Source organism: Megascapheus bottae, chromosome 15 (assembly GCF_031878675.1).
Source record: "Megascapheus bottae isolate mThoBot1 chromosome 15, mThoBot2.hap1, whole genome shotgun sequence".
Taxonomy (NCBI): domain Eukaryota; kingdom Metazoa; phylum Chordata; class Mammalia; order Rodentia; family Geomyidae; genus Megascapheus; species Megascapheus bottae.
In genome coordinates, this window is record NC_143523.1 from 21,528,763 (window position 1) to 21,553,959 (window position 25,197).

Here is a 25,197-nt window from a genome sequence, read left to right on the forward strand (position 1 = left end):
GTGTGTGTGTGTATGAGCGCACATGCATTCCTGTCTTGGGACTTGAACTCAGGCCTGGGCACTGCCCCTGAGCTTTTTTCTTAAGGTTAGGTAGGGCTCTAATACTTGAGCTACAGGTCCACATCTGTTTTTTTGTTTGTTTTTGGTGGCTAATTGGAGATGAGTCTCATGGACTTCCTGCCCAGGCTGGCCTCAAACCATAATCTTCATATCTCAGCCTCCTGAGTAGCTAGGATTACAGGCATGAGGACTAGTCCCTGGTCCATTTCACTGATTCAGTGACCAGTTGGGTTTGAATAAGCTTGGTCTTGATCATTTATCTCAGGTCACAGAACAAGTATGGTGGTGGAACCTAGTATTTTCCTGCCTGCGATGGCTCTAAGGTAAGGGGGACAATTCTGACACAAAAGGAATCATCAAAGCTTTAGGACAATTTTGATAAGTAACTATATTCTTGCATTTCTGGGCCATAATCAAGACAAGTCTTCTCGCATCACCTGCAAATATTTCCATCTGCTTTGCCCAGGCACCTCAGAGCATTCTGCACCGCAGCAGTCCAGAAAGTTCCTCCTCCTCCAAGTTCCAAAGGGAAAGACTTATCTCTAATGGGTGGCACACCAGACTTGCTGGAATTCTCATCCAAATGACATCAAACCTGAACATATGGACAAAGGCACATGGCATATTAAATGATTTACTGGGGTCAAAGATCAAGTCAATGGCAGTTCTCACATGGACCCTGCCACACACCCTCCCAAGTCTGCTTAGTTAAGACACCAAAGCTTGGCTAGCTGGCAGCCTGGACCTGGTCAACCATCAGCCAGTTAATCGACAACGACACCTTCTTTTCCTACCAGAGGGAGATTTTGACTTGAACTCCTGGGAGACCTGCCTTCTTGGAATCCAGATTTCTCTGCTTCAGAGTCGAATTTAGCTGGTTGTTGGACCTAGAAGCCTAGAAAAAGCTGAAAGTTGTTTATTTGTTCTTTTATTCCTGGATTTATAATTTGACCTAATATACTGTACGTTTGTACATGTGTTGGTCTCAAAAAATGTTTGAGCTCGCCTGCTCCTCAGGCTGTGTTGGCAGGCAGCTGTTAAAGCCATCAGTGATGTTTGCTTCCAGTTACAAAAGAAAACATTCTCTATTTGGGGCTTGTGTTGTTGTTGTTGTTTTCTTTCTTTCCTGATTTAAAAGGGGAAATATGTGTCCCATTAGAGATGCAGGTCCCCCCATCCTCAGCCCCCTTCTAGCCAAGAATGGCTAAGAAAACTCTTTGGCACACCTGGCTCATCATCTTCTAATATACATACTCTCTTCTCCCTCTGGAAGTGCTCAGAGGGGCTTTGCTTTGCATTATTTGAGTAACTGGGCAGGCTTCTCTTCTTTCCCTGGGGATTCTAGTTTATGGTTCAGCTTCTCCTTTAAATTCTGGTGTGTTTTCAGGGCCAGGTTGTGTCCCATTATCAGGTGCTGGGGGTGGGGTGGGGGAAAGAAATCCCTGATGGAAGTAAGAAAGCATGAGTAATTCTAACCTCTGCCCAGAACCTCTGAAGGAGCACACAGCCCTGACCTTGTTTTTGGTGCTTTGGAGAACCCATCTGGGGAAAACTCTCCAGCCTCCTCCCCACCGTTCCTCCCCAAGTACATGAAATTGAGAGTGCCTCTGGATGGGAGGTAGGGAAAGCCAGATGGCAATGTGAGGTTCACATATGCAAATATTTGTTTCAAAGAAAACTATTTGCACAAGAAGGTGTCCATATTAAGTACCCTCTTGAAGGTCTGACCTGTGGATTACTAAGAACAGGAACACTGGAAAGGGGAAGGAAGAAGAGAGGAACCAGACAATGACTGGGAAGGAGGCCACAAAGGTTGGAGGACTGGCTAGAGGTTGGAGGTGCTTTGGAAATGTGAGACCAAAGCTTAATAACCAGTTGGAAGCCAGAGAGGCAGGAAAGTTAGAAACAGAGAAATGAAATCTCTGAGGAAATATTGGCTGCCTAGATTAAAGAAGCAGAGAGAGAGAGAGAGAGAGAGAGAGAGAGAGAGAGAGAGAGAGAGAGAGAGAGAGAGAGAGAGAGAGAGAATTTTAAAAAAAGATGACAAATAGTGTTTAAGAGGAATACAGGGACAATGAGAACCACTGAAAGCACTGCTCTGACTCACAATTGTGCATGGGATTTGGGATACTGTATGGAATGCATTTCTGGCTAAAGGATGTAGACAAATTGAAATTACTAATCGAGGTAAGGTGTTCACACTGGTACCATATGAGTCAAAGAGCTAAGATTTATATATGTATCTCTTTAAAAATTTAAATTCCAGCTGGGCACTGTAATCCTAGCTACTCAGGAGGCTAAGATCTGAGGATCAAGGTTCAAAGCCAGCCCGAGCACAAAAGAACCTGAGACTCTTATCTCCAATTAACTCCTAGAAAACGGGAAGTGAGGCTTGGCTCAAGGGTAGAGTGGTAGCTTTGAGCTGAAGAGCTCAGGGACAGCACCCAGGCCAAGTTCAAGCCCCATGACCCACAAAAAAAAAAAAAAAAAAAAAAAATTAAACTCCAAGTCAGGCTTTGGTGGCTCACACCTGTAATTCTAGTTACAAAGCCAGTCCAGGCAGGAAAGTCTGTGAAACTCTAATCTAAAATTAACTACCAGAAAACAAGAAGTGGTGATGTGGCTCAAGTGGTAGAGCACTAGCTTTGAGCAAAAGAGTTCAGGGACAATGCCCAGGCCCTGAGTTCAAGCCCCACAACTGACAAAAAAAATTAAGCCCAGTTTTTCATATATAAAAGGAATTCACTTTTTTGGGGGGGGAGGTGTGCTGGTCCTGGGACTTGAACTTGAATTCAGGGTCTCATTCTCTTGCTTGGCATTTTCCACTCCAGGATGACATTCTATCATTAGAGCTGCTTCTGATTTTTTTTTTCCCCTGGGTAATTGATCTCAGCCTCTTGAGTAGTTAGGATTATAGGCATAAACCACTGGCACCTGGCTTTCACGTTTTTCTTTTCAGTACTGGGGTTTGCACTCAGGGCCTCAAGCTTGCCAAGCAGGTACTCTACCACTTCAGCCACACTCCAGCCTTTCTCATTTTTAGTTGTTTTTCAATGGAGTCTTACATTTATGCCCAAGCCAACTTCGACTAAAATACACCTATTTACATTTCCACAATCAGCTATTGAGGTGTGATTGGGATAGAACCACAATCCTTCTGTGTAGTTACAATAACAGATGCAAGCTACAGTACCTGGCCAGAAATTTACTTAAAATTTTTATTGTTATTATAAAGGTGATAAACAGAGGGGTTATAGTCACAAAAGTCAGATAAAGAGTATGTTTGTTTTTTTCCTTTTTTTGTTGCCATGGGGCTTGAACTCTGGGCCTGAGCGTAGTCCTTGAGCAGTTCAGCTCAAGGCTAGCATTCTACCATTTGAGCTAGAGTGCCACTTCTGGTTTTCTGGTGATTAACTGGAGATAAGAGTCTCATGGACTTCCATGCCTGAGCTGGCTTTGAACTGCAATCCTCAGATTTCAGTCTCCTGAGTGGCTAGGATTACAGGTATGAGCCACTGCGCCCAGCAGCAATTTACTGACCTTATGACACACAAAATCCCTCTCCGTTTAGTTTAACTTTTTTTTTTTTTTTTGTCTTTGGAAGAATGTCTCTCTAAATAGCCCAGGCTTGCATCAAACTCTCTATCTCATGCCTTAGCCTCCAGAGTACTGGTGTAAAGGTATGTATTGCCACAACTGTTCTTTTTCAGACATTTTTTTCCTCTTGCTAATGTGGTTTTTTGGGGGGTTTTTTGCACATAGATCCTACACTTATTTTGTTAAATTTATGCCTAGGTAATCTTCATTTTGGTTCTGTTGCAAATGGTATTTTCTTTAAAAAAAAATAGTCTTTAACTTCCATTTCTCCATGGGGAGAAGGAAATGGTTTTTTATTTTTTTAATTTCTCCCTACTTTAATCCTGTTACACGAAAATAAATCCTTGCTAAAAGTTTCGAATGAAATAATATAAAATAAAAACCAATTGCTCACTGCTGTTTAGGAATGCATAAGAAGCAAAACTTTTCTAAACTTCCATTATGAGCTTGTCCCCAGCCACCTTTAGCTGGGGCAGGATGGGTCAGTAATCACAGCTGTCCCCCACCCTGTCTGGCCCTCCTCCCTCCCTCTGTAAATATTTGTTTATTTCATTTGACTGAGTCGATGTTGGGTTAAGGAACAGCCAGGGAGGAGCAGGGTCTGTGGAGAAGTCAGGGAAAATGTTGAAGTCTCAAGGTTAAGATCTTTGCAAGAGAGATGTTTGAATACTCAGCATTTGAGAAGGAATGGTGGCTGTGAAAAAATGGGTGGAAAAAGATGAGACTGGTAAACTAGGAATCCAGGAGAGAAGCCAGCGGTTTTCTATAGTAATCTACCAAAATAAAATAGGAACTGAAATCTAATTCCTATTTTTGGCCTAGAATAATTTGAGTGAAATGATTGAATCACTACTAATCATGAACAGTTAATTGCTAATTATCAAATAAATTATTTTTTTATTTTATTTTTTGTTAGTCATGGGGCTTGAACTCTGGGCTTGGGTGCTATCCCTAAGCTCTTTAGTTCAAGACTGGTGCTCTGCCACTTTGAGCCACAGTGCTGCTTCCAGGTTTCTGGTGGTTAGTTGGAGATAAGAGACTCATGGGTTTTTGTGCTTGGGCTGACTTTGAACCTTGATCCTCAGATCTCAGCCTCCTGAGTAGCTAGGATAACAGACGTGAGCCACCAGCATGGCTATTAGATTATTAAGTCATTGCTATCTCAAGGTTCATGCTGATGCTGATGCTTGTTTCAATACAAAAGTGGTGGTCATCTGGACAAGTTATTTGGTACTGACATGAGGCTTGTTGTGGAAAAAACCAAAAAACAAAACACCGAGCTTTCTACCAGACTGGGTTGAAAAAGAGAAAAGATGTGTGTGTGTGTGTGTGTGTGTGTGTGTGTGTGTGTGTGTGTGTGTGTGTGTGGTGTACAGGTACCAAGACTTGAAATCAGGTTATGAGGCTATTTTGCTCTCAGCTGATGCTCTATCACTTGCACCACTGCAATCTCCCCCAACCCCAAAGAAGATTCTATACCGGCTTCTTTAGTGCCACTCCCCAATCCCCATGCTTGGCAAGTTCTTAGCAAGGAGTTCTCAATACAGTATATGGAATGAATCTGGAAGCAACTGGGTGAAGTTGGCCTCTAGTGACCAAGCCAGAGATAAAGGTGTTTGAGGTGGTGAATGATGGGGGAAAGGCACAAAGAAGAGTTTGATCAATTGTTATGGATAGAAACAGTAATATCTACAGTCTACATTAGGATTCATTGTGCCTCCAGGACTGATTACAGGGTCAGAGGTGGACCTATACTCTCCATAGAAGGCTGCAAGCTTACTTAGTAACCAGGTTATTGAGCAATCAGTTTCACTTTGGACTACAAGTGAACGCTGCTGTAAGTCTGAGGAATGGCTACTGAGTTGTCAGAGGAAATTGTAGTGAAAGATAGACTGTCCTGTCTTCTAATCTTCCAATTTTTTTTGGAATTAAGAGTTCCTCTCTTCCAGAGGAGATCACAGAAAACATCTCTCAGGCACCAGAGCCAAGGCCACAGAGCAAAGACATGAGCTTTGAAGGATGGAGGCAGAAGATGGCCAAAAGATAATAGTGGAGTGGCTTCATACAGTGATTCTCCTATCTCTGCCTGTGTGTATGGGATTCCATACACACACACACACACACACACACACACACACACACACACAGGCATACATATGTATCTCCAGGTATGTGTAGATATATATCACATTTATATATTATATAACGTATAAAGTATATATTCCAGATTATACATAATGTATAATATATAAATTAAATCTATCCCACATACATACATACATACATACATACATACATACATACATACATATTGGTGATTAAACTCTACCACTTGAGCCATGCGTTTAGTCTAAAATTGTTCGTTGATCTGAAATTTAATTTTTAAGGATGTATGTATGCATGTTTGTATTGGCAACACTTATGGTTGGAACACAGAGCTTTGGGCCTGCTAGGCTGGCACTAGCCACCTCCAGTATTTTCTTTCATATTTTGATGAGAGGCTAAGAGCATGAGCTTTGCAATAAGTAAATCAAATTCAATGTCTACATTTGTTTTTTTGTTGTCTGAGAAATAGAAGTGATGATAACAATATTTATTCTGAGCTGGGTGTCAATAGCTTACGCTTGTAATCCTAGCTACTCAGGAAGTGGAGATCTGAGGATCAAGGTTTGAAGCTAACTCAGGAAGACAAATCCCCAGGACTCTTATGTCTAATTAACCAGAAAAAAAAAGCCAGAAGAAGAGATGTTACTGAAATAATAGACTACCAGACTTTAGTGCAAAAGCCAAGCAAGAGCCTGAGGTTTTGAGTTCAAACCCAAACACTGGCATAAAGAAAACAATTGTTGATCTTATATAGGCCACTGGAATCTAGGAAATACTATACATCATTTATAATTGTTTCTGGGAAAAATTGATATCAAAGCTGCCCCAAGGGAATCCATCTAGGAGGACTGCCCTGCACCTGCTAATACAGGCAGGACATAATGCGCAGGGGACTGAAAAGGGTCAGTCACAAATATTTATTTAGCATCTATTATGTGTAAAACACTCTTGATGCAGAGTGGGAAAGGAAGGAGCAATAGATATGGTTTCTGACCTGAAGATGATAAATAAACAGCACGATTTATACCAGAAAATATAGACAAATGTGGACTCGACAGTTAATTGGGAGAGGCTAGGATTTGTGGGGGAAAGCTTTCAGGTAGAATAAACCATGAGTGTGCTTTGATGGATGGGCAGGATTTAGATGAAGACTTTTCCAGAAAGAGAACAGGTGGGAGCAAAGGCTCTGGGGCTGGAATAAACAAGAACCTCCTGTTACCTGTCAAACACTCACTGTATGTTCTACATTGTGCTAATTTCTTTCACATACTGTCCTCTGGCTTAACATGTACCTGATTTTAAAAAGTGAAAAAAAAGTTAAAGAGTGAATTAGCCTTTGTTATCCCTATTTTATAAAGAAGTAAACTGAGGCTCAGCAAGATTACTTTGCCCAAGGTCACTTAATAAAGCAATGACAGATCTAGGGTTCAAGTCCAGATTGCTTGACTCTAGATTGCAAAGTCATTCCACAATGCATGCTCTTTGTTTGAGCTAGAGGGAAGCAGGCCAGTTTGGATGGAATTGAAGATTTCAGGTAGGACAGTAAGGGTGATGAGAGGTGAATGGGAACCAGAAAACTGAGGGCAAGGCGAAACCCACCGTGGAGACGGCCACAAAGCCCATGGCAGGTTACAATTCTCTGCTACTGAAAATAACAGAGATATAGTCAAAGTTTGTCCAGCCAAGTCTAAAGATCTATCAGGGCTTATGCTACCAATTAATTAGGTAATTACCAGCTAGTACTTTTTTTTTTTTTTTTTGCCAGTCCTGGGCTTGAGCTCAGGGCCTGAGCACTGTCCTTGGACTTTCTCAAGGCTAGAACTCTACGACTTGAGCCTCAGCACCACTTCCGGCTTTTTCTATATATGTGGTACCAAGGAATCGAACCCGGGTCTTTGTGCATGCTAGGCAAGCATTTTAACCACTAGGCCAAATTCCCGGCCCACCAGCTAGTACTCTTGTTCTTTATTCCTAGATCTTTGTCTTCTTGAATTTATTTATTTTTAAATTTTGTTTTTTCCTTCCTTCCTTCCATTCTTTCTCTTCCTTCCTTCCTCCCCTTTCTTTCTTTCTTTCTTTCTTTCTCTTTCTTTCTTTCCTTCTTTCCTTCTTTCTTTTTTCCTTCCTTTATTTTCTTCCTTTCGGTGTATGTGGTACCGAGGAATTGAACCCATGGCTTTATGCATGCTAGGCAAGCACTCTACTACTAGGCCACACTCCCGGCCTCTGTATTGTATTATTGTAGTGTATTTACATTATTCTCAATTGAATTATTCTTGGGCATTCTCAAATCCATGTATAACTTTTACCGCAGAGAGTGTGGACATTGAGAAGGAATGAGGTTGGCCCTGGTTCCCATAAGGAACTATAGTGATTAAAAAAAAAAACCCCAAAACAAAAAACTATCATCAGAGGGGCTAGGAGTTTAGCCTTGTGGTAGAGTGCTTGCCTAGCATACACAAAGACTCAGGTTCGATTCCTCAGTACCACATACATAGAGAAAAGCTGGGAGTGGTGCTGAGGCTCAAGTGGTAGAGCTCTAGCCTTGAGAAAGTCCAAGGACAGTGCTCAGGCCCTGAGCTCAAGCCCAGGACTGGCAAAAAAAAAAAAAAAAAAGTTTGCATTAGAGCATGCCTGACTCAGGCATTCTATTTACAGGCTTTAGTGGTGAGGTGAGCCAGGTACCATGGCTCATGCCTGTAATCCTAGCTACTCAGGAGGCTGAGATCTGAGCCAGCCCCAAGAATGTGAAACTCTTATCTACAATTAATCACTAAAAAATGGGAAATGGCATTGTGGCTCTAGGGCTAGGATGATAGCCTTGAGCTGAAGAGCTCAGGGACAATGCCCAGGCCCAGGGTTCAAGCCCCAAGACCTGCCCCCCCCTCAAAAAAAAAAGTGGTGGTGATGCATGTCTATAATCCAGTAATCAGGAGATTGGGTCAGAAGGATTCCAAGTTTGAGGTTAGCTTGGGCTACATAACATGACATTATCGCAAAAGGAAAAATTATTTTCTTTCCCCAAGCTGAAGGTTTTGACATAGGTCAATGGAGACAGGCAAATTGTTGGAGAACCAGGTGACAGTGTCACTCTTCTTTGCATTGTGTAGAATTTTCTGAACCAATTAAACAGCATAACTAACAATTTGCTTCCCCCTACCCCCCAGTTCTTGCAGCCCTCAGTTCCTCCTTTCGAACTGCATTTTAAGTGTAATCCCTCTGTATATCACCCTTACAATACCCCCAAACCTACCATATTATTTGAACAAAATCAAACACATAGATCAATGCAGTAGAATAGAAAACTGCAAAATAACATACAATTTCTCCTTTTATAATTCTATGTTGTATACTATTATACTTAAATACAAGTTTTCCCTTTATCATATAATTGCAAATAATTTCTCTATAAAATATAACATTTTTAAAGCTTTAAAACTATTTGTGCTCAGCCAGGAGCATGGCCTAGTGGTAGAGGGCTTGCCCAGCATGCACAAAGCCCTGGGTTGGATTCCTTTGTACCACATGCACAGAAAAAGCCAGAACTGGTGCTGTGGCTCAAGTGGCAGAGCACTAGCTTTGAGCAAAAAGTGTCCAAGGACAGTGCCCAGGCTCTGAGTTCAACTCCCAGGACGAGAAAGAAAAATTGTGCTCTATGTCACAGCAATAACATGATTAGGAATTTTTTTTGCCAGTCCTGGGGCTTGAACTCAGGGCCTGAGTACTGCCTTGGGCTTTCTTCAAGGCTAGGGCTCTGCCACTTGAGCCACAGCCCTACTTCTGGCTTTTTTTCTATGTATGTGGTACTGGGAATAGAACCTGGGTCTTTGTGCATGCGCGGCAAGCACTCTATCACTAGGCCAAACTCCCAGCCCCCATGGTTAGGAAGTTATAAGAAAATATAAAGCAAAAATTAAGAATGTGAATATAAAACCCCAAATTTTTGAAATACCTGACTCACCAATAACTTTAAAAATGGAGTAAATTGTGATGGCTTTTTGATTGTTTGTTTGGATAGTACTATGTATTGAACTTAGAGCCTCATGCTCTCTAGACAGGGGCTTATTGCCTGTAAATATTGGGAGAATATATTTACAAACTGTATCTGGAGTTAATATAAAAAATAATAATAAACTCAAATAGCTCAGTAGTGAGAAAACAAATAACCGGATTAAAAATCAGGCAAAAGGACTTGACTAGACTTTTTTTTTTTTGTCAGTCCTGGGGCTTGAACTCTGAGCGTGGGCCCTGTCCTTGAGCTCTTTAGCTCAAGGCTACTGCCCTACCTCTTGAGCCACAGCACCACGTCTAGTTTTCTGGTGGTTAAATGGAGACAAGAGTTTCACAGACTTTAGTGCTCTAGCTGGCTTTGAACCTTGATCCTCAGATCTCAGCCTCCTGAAGAGCTACGATTACAGGTGTGGGCCACTGTGACCAGCTTTGAATAGACATTTTTCAAGCTGGCTAACAAGTATATGGACTAAAATGCTTGGCATCATTGTGTGTGTGGAGGGGTGTGTGTGTGTGTGTGTGTGATACTGGAGTTTGAACTCAGGCTCTCACACTTGTTACACTGGCACACTATTACTTGAGCTGTACCCTCTGCTCTTAATATAGTTAATATCATGAGCAAAGTAAGAATTAAATATCACTTCCCACCTGTCAGAATAGCTATTACCATGCCTTGTTGAAGGACTGGATAAAGGAACTTTATCTGGGAATATAATAGTGGGAATATAAATATACCCAGATAAAGTTCTTCAAAATATTAAAAATAGAATGGCCATATAATTTAGAAATAAAATTATTGGGGATTATATATCCATAAGATATGCAATCCATATCTTTCTTTCTTTTCTTTTCTTTCTTCTTTCTTTCTTTCTTTCTTTCTTTCTTTCTTTCTTTCTTTCTTTCTTTCTTTCTATCATTTGCCAGTCCTGGACTTGAGCACTGTCCTTGGACTTTCTCAAGGCTAGAGCTCTTGAGCCTCAGCACCATTTCTGGCTTTTTCTATGTATGTGGTACCGAGGAATCGAACCCAGGTCTTTGTGCATGCTAGGCAAGCACTCTATCACTAGGCCAAACTCCCGGCCCACAATCCATATATTTAAGAGAGCTCTACCACCCACATTCATTGCCATATTATTCACAATACCCTAAATATGATAGCAATTTAAATGTTTATTAATGCACAAATGTATAAAGAAAATATGGAATGTATATACAGTGGAATATTATTCATCCATTAAAAGGAAATCTAAGCATCTGTGACAACATGGAAGGCAATATAGTAAATGAAATAGGCAAGACACAAAAAGGTAAATACTGAATGCTCTCATTTATGTATAGAGTCTAAAAATACTGAACTTAGAAAACAAAGAGTAAAATGACATTAGTTATCAGAAGCTGCTGACTAAGGGAGGAGAGGAGGGGGAGAGACTGGTGAAAGAACACAAAATTCCTCTTGGAGAGGAAAAGAGAGGAATTTCAAGAGATTTACTGTATATCATGGTGACTGTGGCAGATAATGTATTATATACTTGAAAATACCTAAGAGTAGATTCTAAGAGCTTTCTGTAGAAAAATTGAAAAATGGGATCTGATACATATGTTTGCAGTACTAGAGGTTGAACTCTAGTTGCTGTCTCTATACTGGGCACTCGGATTCTTATTCTATTTGTGTGTGTGTGTGTGTGTGTGTGTGTGTGTGTGTGCCAATACTGGGGTTTGGATTCAGATCTAGACACTAGCCATTAACTTTTTGGTCAAGGCTGGCATACTACCACTTAAGCCATAGCTCAACTTCCAGCTTTCTGGCATTTAACTGGAGATAAAAAGTCCTAAGAAGCTGGGCGAGGCAGCTCATGCCTGTAATCCTATCTACCCAGGAGGCTGAGATCTGAGGATCGCAGTTCAAAGCCAGGCCAGGCACTAAGGAACGTGAGGCTCTTATCTCCAATTAATCACCAGAAAATCACATGTAGCGCTGTGGTTCAAGGGTTTGGGTGGTAGTCTCGAACTGAAGAGCTCAGGGACAGGGCCCCGGCCCAGAGTCCAAGCCCCCACGACCCCACCGACCTACAAAACAAACAAACAAACAAACAAACAAAAAGTTCCAAGAGATTTCCTACCCAGGCTTGCTTTCAACCACAATCCTCAGGTCTCAGCCTGATCTCAGCTCAGATCTGAGCCATTAGCACTCTACCCTTCATCTACTACGTTTTTTTTCCTCACAAAATTCCAGAGGAATACAAATCTGTCTGCTCCCTAAACGTTCTGGATGCATACATGAACTGAAAAAAAATCTCCTTAGTCACTGATAAAGGAAGCAAGACTTGGAAAGAGATTCTCTTTTTCTTCTTCAAACTAGAAAGAGGCCAGAGGAGATGACATAGATTTCTCAACGCCTCATGGTATGTTAGAATCCTTGCCTAGAATTTCCATAATTCCATCTGTTGGCTAAATGGTCACATTAACTCTCATCACCACCTGATTGTCAGTTCTTTCCTATGTGCTTGGGATCCTGGAGATGAAATTCCTAAGAAATCAGCAGATTGCCAGAAATTTCTACTTGGCGTCTATCACCCTTCATCAAAGGTGCAACTGAGTATAAAACAAGCCAAGTTCTTATAACACAAAAGCTCTCCAGTTAGAAAAAAAAAAAGGTGGGGGGGGGGGAGAAGGAAAGAGAAAAAAGAAAGAAAGGAAAAAAAAAAAAACCAACACTCCCCTCCCTTCAAACTCCCTTCAAGCCTCTAATCTCATCTGTGAAAAGAAACTGTACATTACTGTCCACAAAACAGTCTACTTTCAAAGTGAGGGCAAAAGGGGGCTGCAGGAGCAGGAGAGTGGAGCCACCGGACTGCAGCCCGCGAATTCCTGCTTGTTTATAGAAAGCTAGGGCTGAGGACAGACACTTTGAAACCACCTGGGAACGAATTAAAGACCGAGGGGGGCAAAACCCCCATCACAAACAGAATCTCACTGATCAAGTGTGAAAGAAAAGGAAGAAAGAAAAAGCCAAGTAGATCTTTGCAGGCAACCACTAGATGGACATAGAATTCAAAAACATTCTTTAGTGAGATCAAGGATGGCAGGCTTTGAAGCCTGGCGGGCTGGTGAGGCTCTGAACCCGCCTGGACGCACCAGCCCCACACCCAAGTGACCACAGTCTTGCACTTGCTAGAGTAAAGCATTTAAATTGGAACAATGTCAAATTTCACAGCTATCTTATGTCCAGTGACCTTACGGGACCCCAAAGGAAAGACAGATAAAAAAACAAAAAGTTTTTCTCAACAAGTTCCTGAAAAAGCAAAGTCAAACAAGGCAAAATGCAAATGCCCACAGACTGATGCCTGTCTGGTACACCGCTGTCCGCAAATGGTGCTTATTTATTTATTCTGTTACACCTATTGTTTTTTTTTTTAACAGAGTATTCCTCATAGAACACATATACAGATAAAGTTCTATCTGCACAGCCCATTAATTTTGGAGGAAACATTTATTGTGGGAAAAGAGGTGGTGACTATTCTGAATTAATCAGTTAAGAGATTTTTACTGGTTTAAAGAAAATAAAGCATAACTAATGATGGACCCCTCCAATCTGTACATTAAGTGATGGAATAATAAAGTATAATTTCAGTATTTCTCATCGTGTAACCGTGAATCTAAGCAAGTCAGCTTAGCTTAATGGTTCCCCCTTCTCTTTTGAAAGAAATATTAGAGATAAAATTAAAATTTCTCTCCACGACTACTACCAGTTACAGCCCAGATTCTGTTCCATTTTTGCATTCCTTTAAAATTAAAAAAATATTTAAAAGGTGATGTAGAGAGGGATTACAGTTATGCAAGGTAAAGAGCATGTTTCTTTTTGGACAATGTCACCTCTTCCCTTGCTCTATTTTTGTATTTCTATATATGATGTTTGTGGCTTTTTAAAGAATTGTGGGCTGGGATGTAGCTCAGTGGCAAAATGCTTGCCTAGTAAGTACAATGTCCTTGGTTCAATCCCCAATGCCAAAAAAGAAAAGACAAAAAAAATACAGTTAAAGAATTGTGGTATTAATTTTGTGTTAATATCTTCAATCTACATTTTCACTCTATCTCTGTTTTACTTATTTCACTTAATGTTGCTTTTGACATCAGCTATATATGTTTTTTCTTGGATAATGTTTCAAAAGAAAAAACCAAGGAGAAAGTAGTTTTCTCATACAAGAACAGTTACATGTACTTATTTGTTTCTGCCTGTCTGGTTGGGAGACTAGAGACACGGAATCTTCATGGGAAGAAACCAACAGCTAAATTCAGTTTTTTAAATAGACTAAAAATATGCATAGTGTCAGAGTATCAGGGAGCATTTCAGAGGTACCCCTTAAATAATTTCCTAAAGTAGGATTTGAGAAATTTTGCTATATGCTCTTTCCTCCAGTGTTTACATAATATGCTTTATGTATTTATTTGCAGTGCTAGGAAATGGAGCCCGAGGCCTTATACTTGCTAGGCAAGTGTTCTACCACTGTGTTATACCTCCCTGGCTCTCTATGGCTTTTTTTTTTTTAAAGCATAGACAAAGGTTTTCACTGTGAAATATATACGTAAGAAGGCATGCTAACACTAATTGGGTCAAAATTTACTAAATCAGGACAACTCCAGAAATTCTATAAGGCACTATCATGTAAGCCCAACAGGTGGACACACAAACCCACTGAAACAAATGAAAAAGACTTTGATCAGTGGAGTTGTTGTTGGGTGGGAATAAAATGTATTCAGAATGTATCTGTTATGTAAGATAAAGATATAATGGATGCTTAGTGAGTGCTGCTTATGTTAATAGTTTAATTTTACCTTATCAGTGTCCTTGTGTACAAAACTTGTAAAAGTAGGGCTTTGATTTGTTCAGGTTTCCTCAAGGAGGGGCCACAGAATCCTTGAAGCATGATTTGAAAAAGATGGATAAGATATTCTACCCAAAATTCAACATCACCTTTAATCTTGCCCTCTCCTCCTCTAATCCCTAGGTAATGTTTTGTGCTTCTTTTGCAGAAAAGCAATTTTGTTAATCACTTTAGCACCAATTCTTGCATCCCTGGCAATACTCAGAACTGCTTCCATCCAAGTCTTTGATGTGGGAAAGAAACACACACACACACTCTTTCACATGTAATCTGAAAACAATTCACCTCTTGCCAATGAATGCACTGCACTCCACTTTAATAGAGAGTAAGTTCTGTGGTGGTTTCTAATCCTTTCTGCCAAAGAAGAGAAGAGAGAATCACTCAGGTAGCCCAACCTCATTCGGGAGTTAAAATCACTTGGAATGTTTTGTGGTATGTTTGGGGCTTTTTAAAAAATCTCACTTGCTGAACATTACTGCTCTCAGAGAGGAAAGCAAAACAATCAAAGATCAAAAATATAAAAATAAAAAATTGAAAAAATAAAGATTCACCATTCCTTAAGTCAAACAGGATATTCTTCTCAACTCAGATAACTCTTGATCTATGTGTATTATGGAAAAAAAAAAGAAGAAAAAAAAAATCCTGCTTTAATCCCTCAAAGCAAATGGTGTTATAGATAAGCAGCAGTAACTGAGGTGGCTTAAATCCCAGAAATGTACAAAAGATTTAGTTGGGAACAACTCGAAAAAAGAAAAAGCTCATTCAGCATTGCTGTGACTTGAAGAGGTAAATTTAGGGCAGTAAAAATGCAAAGAATGATCCCTAAAAAAAGGAATAGTCATAAAAGTTTGGAGTTGTCTTCATGGTTTCATCACTGCTTATAAGGGGGATATGTTTTGAGGGGGCGGGTATGCGGTAGGGCTTAAAAAAACTGGAAAGTTTTTAATTGATTTCTAGATATGATGGACTTCATGGAAGTTTGTTTATATGTTTTACTGTGATACTACAACATTCCAAAGCCTGATTCTACAAATAATTTTTTTACTTCTATAATTTTTGAGTACTGGAAACCTCTCCAAGTTTAATTCTTTTGCCTTATAAGTATTATTATTTAAATGTAGCAGGATGAGCTTGAGTCTTTTTTCATCAGTAATTATTGTATTTTCATCCCAGTTAACACACTGTAATATCATTTCCCTTTCCACTGGAAATTACCATTTGAGTGATGGCAATTTCTCAAAAAAGACCCATTAACTTTTTTTTTAATTTTTTTTATTGTAATTAGTAAAAGGGTTACATGATATTTGCCAGATAGAAGGTGCATTAATTCGCATACATTGATACCCTTTCACATGTCTTGGTACCCATTTCCCTCCCCCCCCCAGACCCATTAACTCTTAAGAGTCTTTTCTTAAGAGATAAAATTTATTGGGTTGGGTGTCTAGCTCAAGTGGTAAAGCCCTTCCATTGTAAACATGAGGCCCTGGATTCAATTCCCAGTACCCATACCAAAAACAACAATTTTTTTGATTAGTAATACATGTGGATAGTTTATGGCTACAATTCAAAAGGTGTAAAATGAAACCAGGAGCTCGTGGTTCACACCTGTAATATTAGCTACTCACAAGGTTTGAGATCTGAGAATTGCAGCTTGAAGCCAATCCCAGCAGACAAATATGAGACTCTCTTATGTCCAATTAACCAGCAAAAAGCCAAAAATGGAGTTGGGTGGGCTGGGAGTTTGGCCTAGTGGTAGAGTGCTTGCCTAGCATGCATGAAGACCTGGGTTCGATTCCTTGGTACCACATATGTAGGAAAAAAAGCCAGAAGTGGTGCTGAGGCTCAAGTAGGTAGAGCTTTAGCCTTGAGAAAGTCCACGCCCTGAGCTCAAGCCCACGACTGGCAAAAAAAAAAAAAAAAAAAAAAAATGGAGTAGTGCCTTCAACAAAAAAGCTAAGGGACAGCACTCTGATCCTAGTACTGGCATACACAAAAAGCATAAGATTATATATTATGAAAAGAAATAGTCCTCTATCTGCTCAATCTCCCTCATTAGAGGGTACTAAGTTTGGTGTATTGAGAGACATTCAGTGTACACAAGCCAAAGCTTGTACATAAGAATTGCATACAAGGGCCGGGAGTTTGGCCTAGTGGTTAAAGTGCTTGCCTAGCATGCATGAAGACCCGGGTTCGATTCCTCGGTACCACATACATAGAAAAATGCTGGAAGTGGTGCTGAGGCTCAAGTGGTAGAGCTCTAGCCTTGAGAAAGTCCAAGGACAGTGCTCAGGCCCTGAGCTCAAGCCCAGGACTGGCAAAAAAAAAAAAAAATTGCACACAAATACAATATATTATGTATACTGTTCTTTTACTGCTTTTCACACAATATATAGTACAGATCTGGCTACACCAATGCATCTGTTTGTCCTCATTCATTTTAGCTGTTTATGATTCTGTTCTGTGGATATTCCATGATTTATTTAAACAACTTGGGAAATATTTGCTCCCAACTTCTACGCCCTTGTCAGTGTCTTCTTCTCTTATTTTGGTGACTCTGTTATGGGTACTTTCAGTAAGTGATTTTAAATAAAATATGGAAGGCTCCTCAATGTATTTCAATTTCATTTTCTAGTTTTTTTTTGGCCAGTCCTGAGGCTTGAGCTTAGGGCCTGAACACTGACCTTGGGCTTTCTCAAGGATAGCACTTGAGCCATAGCACTGATTCTGGCTTTTTCTACGTGGTACCAAGGAATTGAACCTGTGTTTTCGTACATGCTAGGCAAGCACTCTGCCCCACTAGGCTAAATTCCTGTCCCTCATTTTCTAATTTTAAAGCTAAAATCTTACCCAAAGTGATATATCTTGTGGTGTTTAAAAATAACAACAAAGCTGGGAGAGGTAGCTCATGTCTGTAATCCTAGCTGCTCAGGAGGCTGGGATCAGAGGATCGAGGTTCAAAGCCAGCCTGGACACTAAAAAGTCTGTGAGACTCTTATCTCCAATTAACCACCAAAAAAGCGGAAGTGGCACTGTGGTTCAAGGGGTACCATGGTAGCCTTGAGCTGAAGAGCTCAGGGACAGTGCCCAGGCCCATAGTTCAAGCTCCGTGACCGAAAAAAAGATAAATATAACAAAACATTAAAGAAGATGAAAACACTATGATGCCAAGACTTTGAATTACTGTCTTAGTCTCATGAATCTAACAGAGTCAGTGGCACTGCTTAAGCTTTTAAAGCTCTGTTGGACATTAATTTGCTTTGAGGGCTAACAGAGGGCACTGAATGGAGAAGTTCCTTCTAATAGTTGATTTTTTTTTTTCAATCCTAGGCTCCTTTTGTACAAGACTAGCACTCTACCACTTGAGCTACAGTGCTACTTGTGGCTTTTTTGGATGACTAATTGGAGATGAGAGCCTCGTGGACTTTCCTGCCTGGCTGGCTTGGAATCACAATCCTCAGATCTTAGCCCCCTGAGTAGCTAGGATTACAGATGTGAGCCACCAGTGTCCGGCTGATACTAATTTTCTTAACATACAAAATATTGTTTTACACATGTAATGAAATTCAGATTCAACATGCTGTCTTGTACTTTATCTAACGACTCAAATTAGGGAAGTTGGAACTTTTGGTTGAACCCAATTGTTTTTAAAGAATGAAGACAATTGTGGGACCTGATCCTTGTAATTTTTCTCCTATTGTTGAGTAGTAAAAAGACAGACCTTGATAAAGTATTATAAGCTCTCGTGAGTAGTGTTACATCCTACTAAACTTGATCAAGTGTAAGAAATGCATGAACAGTTGGGTCAAAGTCCCTCTCTAGGAATGTGTGTGTGTGTGTGTGTGTGTGCACGTGCGTGCGCGTGTGTGCACACTGGTCTTTGGATTGAACTCAGTGTCTGGGTGCTATTCCTGAGCCTTTTTTGCTCAAGTCTAGCATTCTACCAGTTGAACCATATCTCTGCTTCCATGCTTAGATGGTTAATTGGAGATAAGAATTTCATGGCCTTTCCTGACAATAACCTCTATCCTCAGATCTCAGCCTCCTGAGAAGCTAGGATTACAGGCATGAGTCATTGGCACCCAGCCCTCTCTTTCCCTCTCCTTCTACCTCTCCCCCTCCCTCTTCCTTCCCCCTTCTCCAGTCATAGGGTTTGAACTCAGACCTAGTGTTCTATCACTTTGAGCCACAGCTTCCCTTCCAGTTTTCTTCTGGTTAATTTGAGCTAAGAGTTCCATGGATTTTCTCCCAGCTGGTTTTGAACTATGATCCTCGGATCTTAGTCTCCTAAGATTACAGGTGTGACCCACCAGTACCAGGCTATTCTCTACTTTTTATGGCTCTATATACAATGTGTAGAGTCTCACACCTTTGCCAAGAAAGGATTTGAATTTTTGTGATCATTGTTTGATTCCATTATCAGATGCAATTTTATTTCAGCTTTTCATTTGCCCATTTTACTCTTAATTTATGAGCTCCTATTGCAGATATGAAATTTAGTGTTTCTTTGTTCATTCTTTTGCTTGGGAGATTCTTGCAGTAGAAAGCCTGTCATCTGCCGGGAAGAAGAGCAGGGGTTGACTGTGAGCAACATAGTTGGTGGTCCAGTGGCCATTGTCTTACGTGAGGAGCAGGTGGTCTCGCTAAGCTCCATGTGTTTGGAAACTTCTCTGACCAGAGCTTGCTCTGCTCAGAGCAAAGGAAGAAGAGCTCAAGCTGCACTCTTGATTCCAGGTCAATTTACTGAAGCTGTGAAAATCCCTAGGGGTTAGCTTCAATTTTTGTCTTCTTGCTTTTTTCTCCATGGTGGATTCTAACTCAGGAGATTTTTCTCACTCATTTTTCTGTGTTTGAAATAGTGCTACAGAAAAATGGCAAATTCACATTACAGAAAATCTGTAATATCTTAAAAGGAGTTATACAGTTTCTCAAAGGATGACATTTTTTGTTCAAAGACCATTATTTTCTACTTAGTATATGCATATTTATTTGTTTGTTTTATTTAGAACCAGGGTCTTGCTATATAGTTCAGGTTGAGCTGAAGTTCATTATATAGCCCACGTTGGCCTCAAACTCAAGACCTTCTTGCTTCAGCCTCCTGAGTGCTTTTATTACAAGTGTGCCACCATATTTAGCCTTATGTGTATGTGCATGATTGTGTGTGTGTGTGCGTGTTTTCACTAAAGTTAAAAGACAAACAAAAGAGTCTGTTCCTTATACCATCTATATACAAATTTGTGTTTGATTTTAACAATGAAACCCAGTCTACTACCTGTTGAAGAGGGTGTAAATGAATGGTAATTAAGAGAAGTCCTTTGCTTCTTTTCAGTGTGTGCGTGTGTGTGTGTGTGTGTGTGTGTGTGCGTGCGCGTGCGCGCGCTGGTTCTGGGACTTGAACTCGCCCTGTTCCTGAGCTTTTTCACTCAAAGCTAGTGCCCTACCACTTGAGCCACAACTGCACTGTGGCTTGCACTCAGGGCCTGGGCACTGTCCCTGAGATCTTTGCTCAAGGCTAGTGCTCTACCACTTGGAGCCATAATTCCACTTCCAGTTTTCTGGTGGTTAGTTAATTAGAAACAAGTCTCACAGACTTTTCTTCCTGGGCTGGCTATGAACAGTGATCTTTAGAACCCAGCCTCCTGAATAGTTAGGATTACAGGTATGAGTAACCAATGTCCAGCAAAGCCAGAGTTCTTCATAGCAAGACCCTGTCTTTAAAAAAATCCTCAGCAATTATAAAAATTTCTCATTTTTTTAGTACTCTTCAAGTTTTTTATATTTTTTTAAATCATTGTTGCCCAATGATTTATTCTTGTGCTTGGTAGATATCAGAAAAATCATAAAATTTGATCCCAGAGAGAAATACAAGAATTTATCTTAGAGCTTAATTCTTATGGCCCTGAATTTTACCCAAAACTTCTTTGACCCAAAGGAGGTTACTACAGGCTGATTAATAATAAAAAATACTTATCTATAAATCTGCTGGGATCTTGGCTTTTCTTTTTTTTTGGTCATAGGGCTTGAACCCTGGGCCTAGGAGCTATCTCTGTGCTCTTCAGTTTAAGGCTATCACTCTATCACTTTGGGCCATAGAGCCACTTTCAATTTTCTGGTGGTTAGTTGGAGATAGAGTCTCATGGTTGGCTTTGAACAGAGATCCTCAGATCTCAGTCTCCTGAACAGTTAGGGTTACTGGCGTGAGCCACTCGTGCCTGGTGATCTTGGCTTTTTTACTTCACAAAATACCGCTTTATATTTTCTGCCCTCTCCCATAGTACCAGCACAAACAAAACAAAACAAAAACAAAGAAAAACCAAAACCAAACCAAAACCAAAAACCAGGAAGAAAACCAAAAAAGATCAGGAACAAGAAGTTTCTCTAGTAAAACTAGCAAGTGCCTTCCTGTCAGAGGAGAAGTCTTAGGGATGATGATTTTTTATTTTTGTCTTTTTCTCTTTCTTTCTTTCTTGCTTGCTTGCTTTGTTGGTCATGGAAGCTTGGGCATTGTCCCTGATCTCTTCAGCTCAAGGCTACCACCCTACCCTTGAGCCACAGTGCCACTTCTGTTTTTTTTTTTTTCCTTTTCTTTTTTCTTTTGCCAGTCCTGGGGCTTTAACTCAGGGCCTAAGCACTTTCCTTGGGCTTTTCCCTCAAGGCTATCGCTCTGCCACTTGGAGCCACAGGACCACTTTTGGCTTTTCTATATATATGGTACTAAGGAATCAAACCCGGGTCTTCATGCGTTCTGGGCAAGCACTCTACCACTAGGCCAAACTCCAGGGCCAACTTCTGGTTTTCTAGTGGTTAACTGGAGATAAGACTCTCATGGACTTTTGTCCCTGGGCTGGCTTTGAACCTTGATCCTCAGATTTCAGCCTCCTGAGTAGCTAGGATTACAGATATGAGCCACCACACCTGACCTTTTATCTTTAAAGAAAAAAATCTTAAGAATGTGGGAATACAAATCACTTTCAAATAATCTAATATTTGCTAATTTTCCATTTGTCTTTGTCTTTCCTCCTGATGAGTATTTCTGGCTTTGGGAGAAATCATTAAACCATAAATTCTAGTCTAAACCATTTACCTGATCTGGGTGTAATGGAGTGATTTGATACTTAATTTGACTTGTTAAATTTTTATTTTTCTATTTTATTTTCAAAGCAGGACCTTTTTATATAGCCTAGGCTGCCCTCAAACTGGTAATTCTCCTGTCTCAGTCTTCTAACTGCTAGGATTAAATGTATGTTGCCACTGGCCCAGAACTTGGTTTAACTTCTTATCAATAGAGACACCACTGCACAAGTTAAGTTGTACTTGTCTGATTGTGGACCTTATTTCTGACCAGTTATTGGGTTAACAAAATAGTTATTTTTTGCCCTTAAGTTCTTCAACTAAACACTATAATGAACCCAGCTTTCTATGTGTAAACAAAGGATAAAACAATCAACATGTCTATACAAACTATGCTATATTTATCTCTCTCCTTCTTTCAGAGTAGTTTATAGTACAAAAATGTAATAAGATCAATTATCATTCAATTGATATTACTTAGTAGCAATGTTCAATGGTAATAGTAAAGTTTCTGGGAATAAACTTTCTTCATCTAAGTTCTTTGGTTGTACTGAAATATATTAAATATTCCTTTTAATAAATCATAGCTTGAAACTTATTTTCTGCAGAAAGCCTTTGTTGTAGTGTGTGCATGTGTTGTGTGTGTGTGTGCATTTTTTTCTAACAGGATTTGACCTGTAACTATTACTGAGAATTTTCTTAAGAGTTCAAAGCATTTTACAGGGATCATCTCATTTATCCCTGAAAGTAAGGCAAAGGCATTATCTCCACTACAGTCTGAGGACACTAAAAGGCCAAGATAGGTAGGGGTTTTGTTGTTGTTATTGTTTTGTTAAGATCAGAAAGTAATTCCAGGGCAAAACCAGATTCCGGTCTGACCTTGTTCCATGATGCTTCTATAGCTTCTGCACCTTGTAATGCAACGAAGCAGCTTTCTCTTTTGCACTCTTTTGGCTCTGCTAGGCATTGTGTAATGTTCAGAGTTGATTTACCATTCATTCCTGCTCCCTGAAAATGGATGTGGAAGGTGTAGAGTTCAGTAGCTCTCGAGATTGGGTATTATGGTTCTAACGGGGGCGGGGGCGGGTGGAAAAGCAATCCACGGTGACTTAAAGAATCTCCTGGCACTTGCTGGTGACGAGGGAGAAGTCCTAGCTCAACGGTATGGATCAGGATCCAACAGATCTCAGCCTCCCCCAAAGACAGAACTTTGGTTCATATTCCCAATGAGCCGGGACCTGCCAAGGACTCGCTGCGCCTTCCCGGGGCTGTTATGTGGTCTGTGGAAAGCAGGCCTGGCCTGGAGCGGGGGTGGGGGTGGCGTGGGAAGCCACCAAGGAGACCCTGCCTGAAGGCAGGGGCTCCAGCTCGAGGCTCCCGAGGGTGGAGGTTTCTGCGGCCTTCGGCTGGGCCTTGTGGTGAGCCTCGCACAGGATGAGCGAGGACACGCACTTCCAGCAGGAGCTCCAGGAGCGCCGGGCCGTACCTCGACGCGGCTCCGGCGCCGCAGGTGTGAGGGGCGGGCCCAGGCCTCGGCCCGCTCCGCCCCATGTGACCCGGTCCCGCATGGTGTCGCCTCCTCCCGGGGCGGCGGCGGCGTCGGCGGCGGCGGCGGCGTCGGCGGCGGCGGCGGCGTCGGCAGCAGCAGCTCGGGCCTGGCTTCGTGTCGGGCCGGCCCCGGGGCCCCTCATGGGCAGCCAGGGCCACCTGGGTCCTCCCGGGAACAGCGGGCCCGGCGAGGGCGAGGGCGGGGAGGCGAGGAAGGAGCCGGAAGCGAGGGTCGAGCGGGGGAAGCGAAGGAAGGGGAAGGGGAAAGGAAAGGGGAGCGGGGGCTCAGGCGGAAGAGGAAGCGGGGCGGAAGGGAAGCCAGGGCCGCAGCCCGCGAAGGAGGCTGCGGGGCCGGGAGCTCAGGCGAGAGCCCGGGCAGGCTCGGGTCAGGAGCGAGAGGGCGGCGGGAGAGTGGAGGAAGGGACGAGAAGCGTGGGGAAGCGGTGTGAGCGGAGCGCGGGGACCCGGAGCGAGGGGGAACGGAGAGTCAGGAGCCGGCGGCGGGAGGATGGCAGGCGCGGGAGAGCACAGGGCCGAGGCGGTCCGGCGTGGGGCGGCCTCGCAGGGAGCCGGCCGGCCATGGCTGCTGCGGCCGAGGCGGCGGCCGCGGAGCCGCCGGCCGCGCGCCCCGCGGCGGGGCCGGCGCTCTGGCGCTTGCCCGAGGAGCTGCTGCTGCTCATCTGTTCCTACCTGGACATGCGGGCCCTCGGCCGCCTGGCCCAGGTGTGCCGCTGGCTGCGCCGCTTCACCAGCTGCGACCTGCTGTGGCGCCGGATAGCCCGGGCCTCGCTCAACACCGGCTTCACGCGGCTCGGCACCGACCTGTAAGCGCCCACTCCGCCGCCCGTCGCCGCCTCGGGCCGGCCAGCATCCTGGGAAAGGGCGGGGCGCTGCGGCCTGCTTGGCCTGGGGTCGTGTCACCCCCCCCTCCCAGCGTCCTTACCCGACCTCGCCTGGGACCGCTCCCCGGACGCCCGCGGGGCTCTCAGGGCCGCTTTCCTCCTCCCAGAGGCTCCTCCAGTCCGTGCCCCACCCCCGCCACCCCGGGTGGCTCCTCCACGTTAGCCGTCTGCACACTCCCTTCAACTTTTAATGGTCCCCGTTCCTCAGCCCAGAGCTATGAGGCTCTGGCCTGTGGTCATCCGTCCTGCTTCCGACCAGTCTTCCAGCCCAGACCTAAGACCTAGGTCAGCGCAGTGACCTAACAGTGTGCTTTTGTGGACGTCCATCCTACTCTCTCCGGAAGGTGCTTCAGCTTCAGGCCTGAGATAAAAATCAGATGGGGAGAAAAGGGCTCAGGTCCTAAAAGAGAGCCATGAGACCCAGTGTCAGCAGAGTTCATTCCTGGAAAAGACAGATCCCAGCCGGAGGCTGCGTTAGGTCTAGGCCTTGTCTAAGGTGTTACGCTGGCCTATTAGGGGTAGCATATGACACCGGTGAATAAAGTTTCTCCAGCTACTTAAGCTGTTAGATAGGGAGGCGGGAAAATGTGGCATTGGGGAAATAGCAGATTTCAGATTGCACGTGACTGTACCTGACTATAATAGAGTAGAAAACAGCGAGTTTAACATGTAAAAAATTCATATAAGCACCTCTACTCAACGATTTCCATTGAGACTTTTTTTCAGTTGCAAGCCTCCCTCCAGTTGTAATCTTACCAATCCTTACAGAGTAGGCACATAGTGAATAATAAAATATATTTTGGAGTAACACAATTGATGTTTCAGTCACATACCATAATATACACTTTCCTTTTGGAATTAGTGTCTTAGGATAAAGTCTCAAGAAACACAGATCAAAGATTATCGCTTACGAAGCTGTTGGATCAAGTAACAGTATATCAGCAAATAATGATCAAACAGATGTGTGAATTTAAAATGTTTGTTACTTTAGTAACAATGATATACTGTTTAGTGTATAATGA

At 42.3% G+C, this 25,197-nt stretch overlaps 1 protein-coding gene and 2 long non-coding RNA genes across 4 annotated transcripts in view; 2 read left to right on the forward strand and 1 right to left on the reverse strand.

The window, feature by feature from the left end:
* LOC150053920 (uncharacterized) overlaps nt 1-1,126 on the forward strand; it is a 28,535-nt gene extending 27,409 nt beyond the window's left edge. Inside the window, exon 3 of the long non-coding RNA XR_016537907.1 lies at nt 527-1,126. This is a non-coding gene — a long non-coding RNA (uncharacterized LOC150053920). The remainder of the gene's footprint in view (nt 1-526) is intronic.
* A 17,672-nt stretch (nt 1,127-18,798) lies between these two features.
* Nucleotides 18,799-24,426, reverse strand: LOC150053921 (uncharacterized). Of its 2 annotated transcripts, none has more exons than XR_016537805.1 (3): nt 24,217-24,426; nt 22,605-22,733; nt 18,799-19,515 (listed from the first exon to the last, which is right to left on the reverse strand). It is a non-coding gene; the product is annotated as an uncharacterized LOC150053921 (long non-coding RNA). The 2 variants fall into 2 exon arrangements; XR_016537804.1 differs by lacking the exon at nt 24,217-24,426 and adding an exon at nt 23,964-24,052.
* Fbxw4 (F-box and WD repeat domain containing 4) overlaps nt 23,400-25,197 on the forward strand; it is an 80,061-nt gene continuing 78,263 nt past the window's right edge. Inside the window, exon 1 of the mRNA XM_090346038.1 lies at nt 23,400-24,097. Within this exon, the coding sequence (XP_090202164.1) occupies nt 23,415-24,097 (683 nt within the window). The 5' untranslated portion in view covers nt 23,400-23,414. The remainder of the gene's footprint in view (nt 24,098-25,197) is intronic.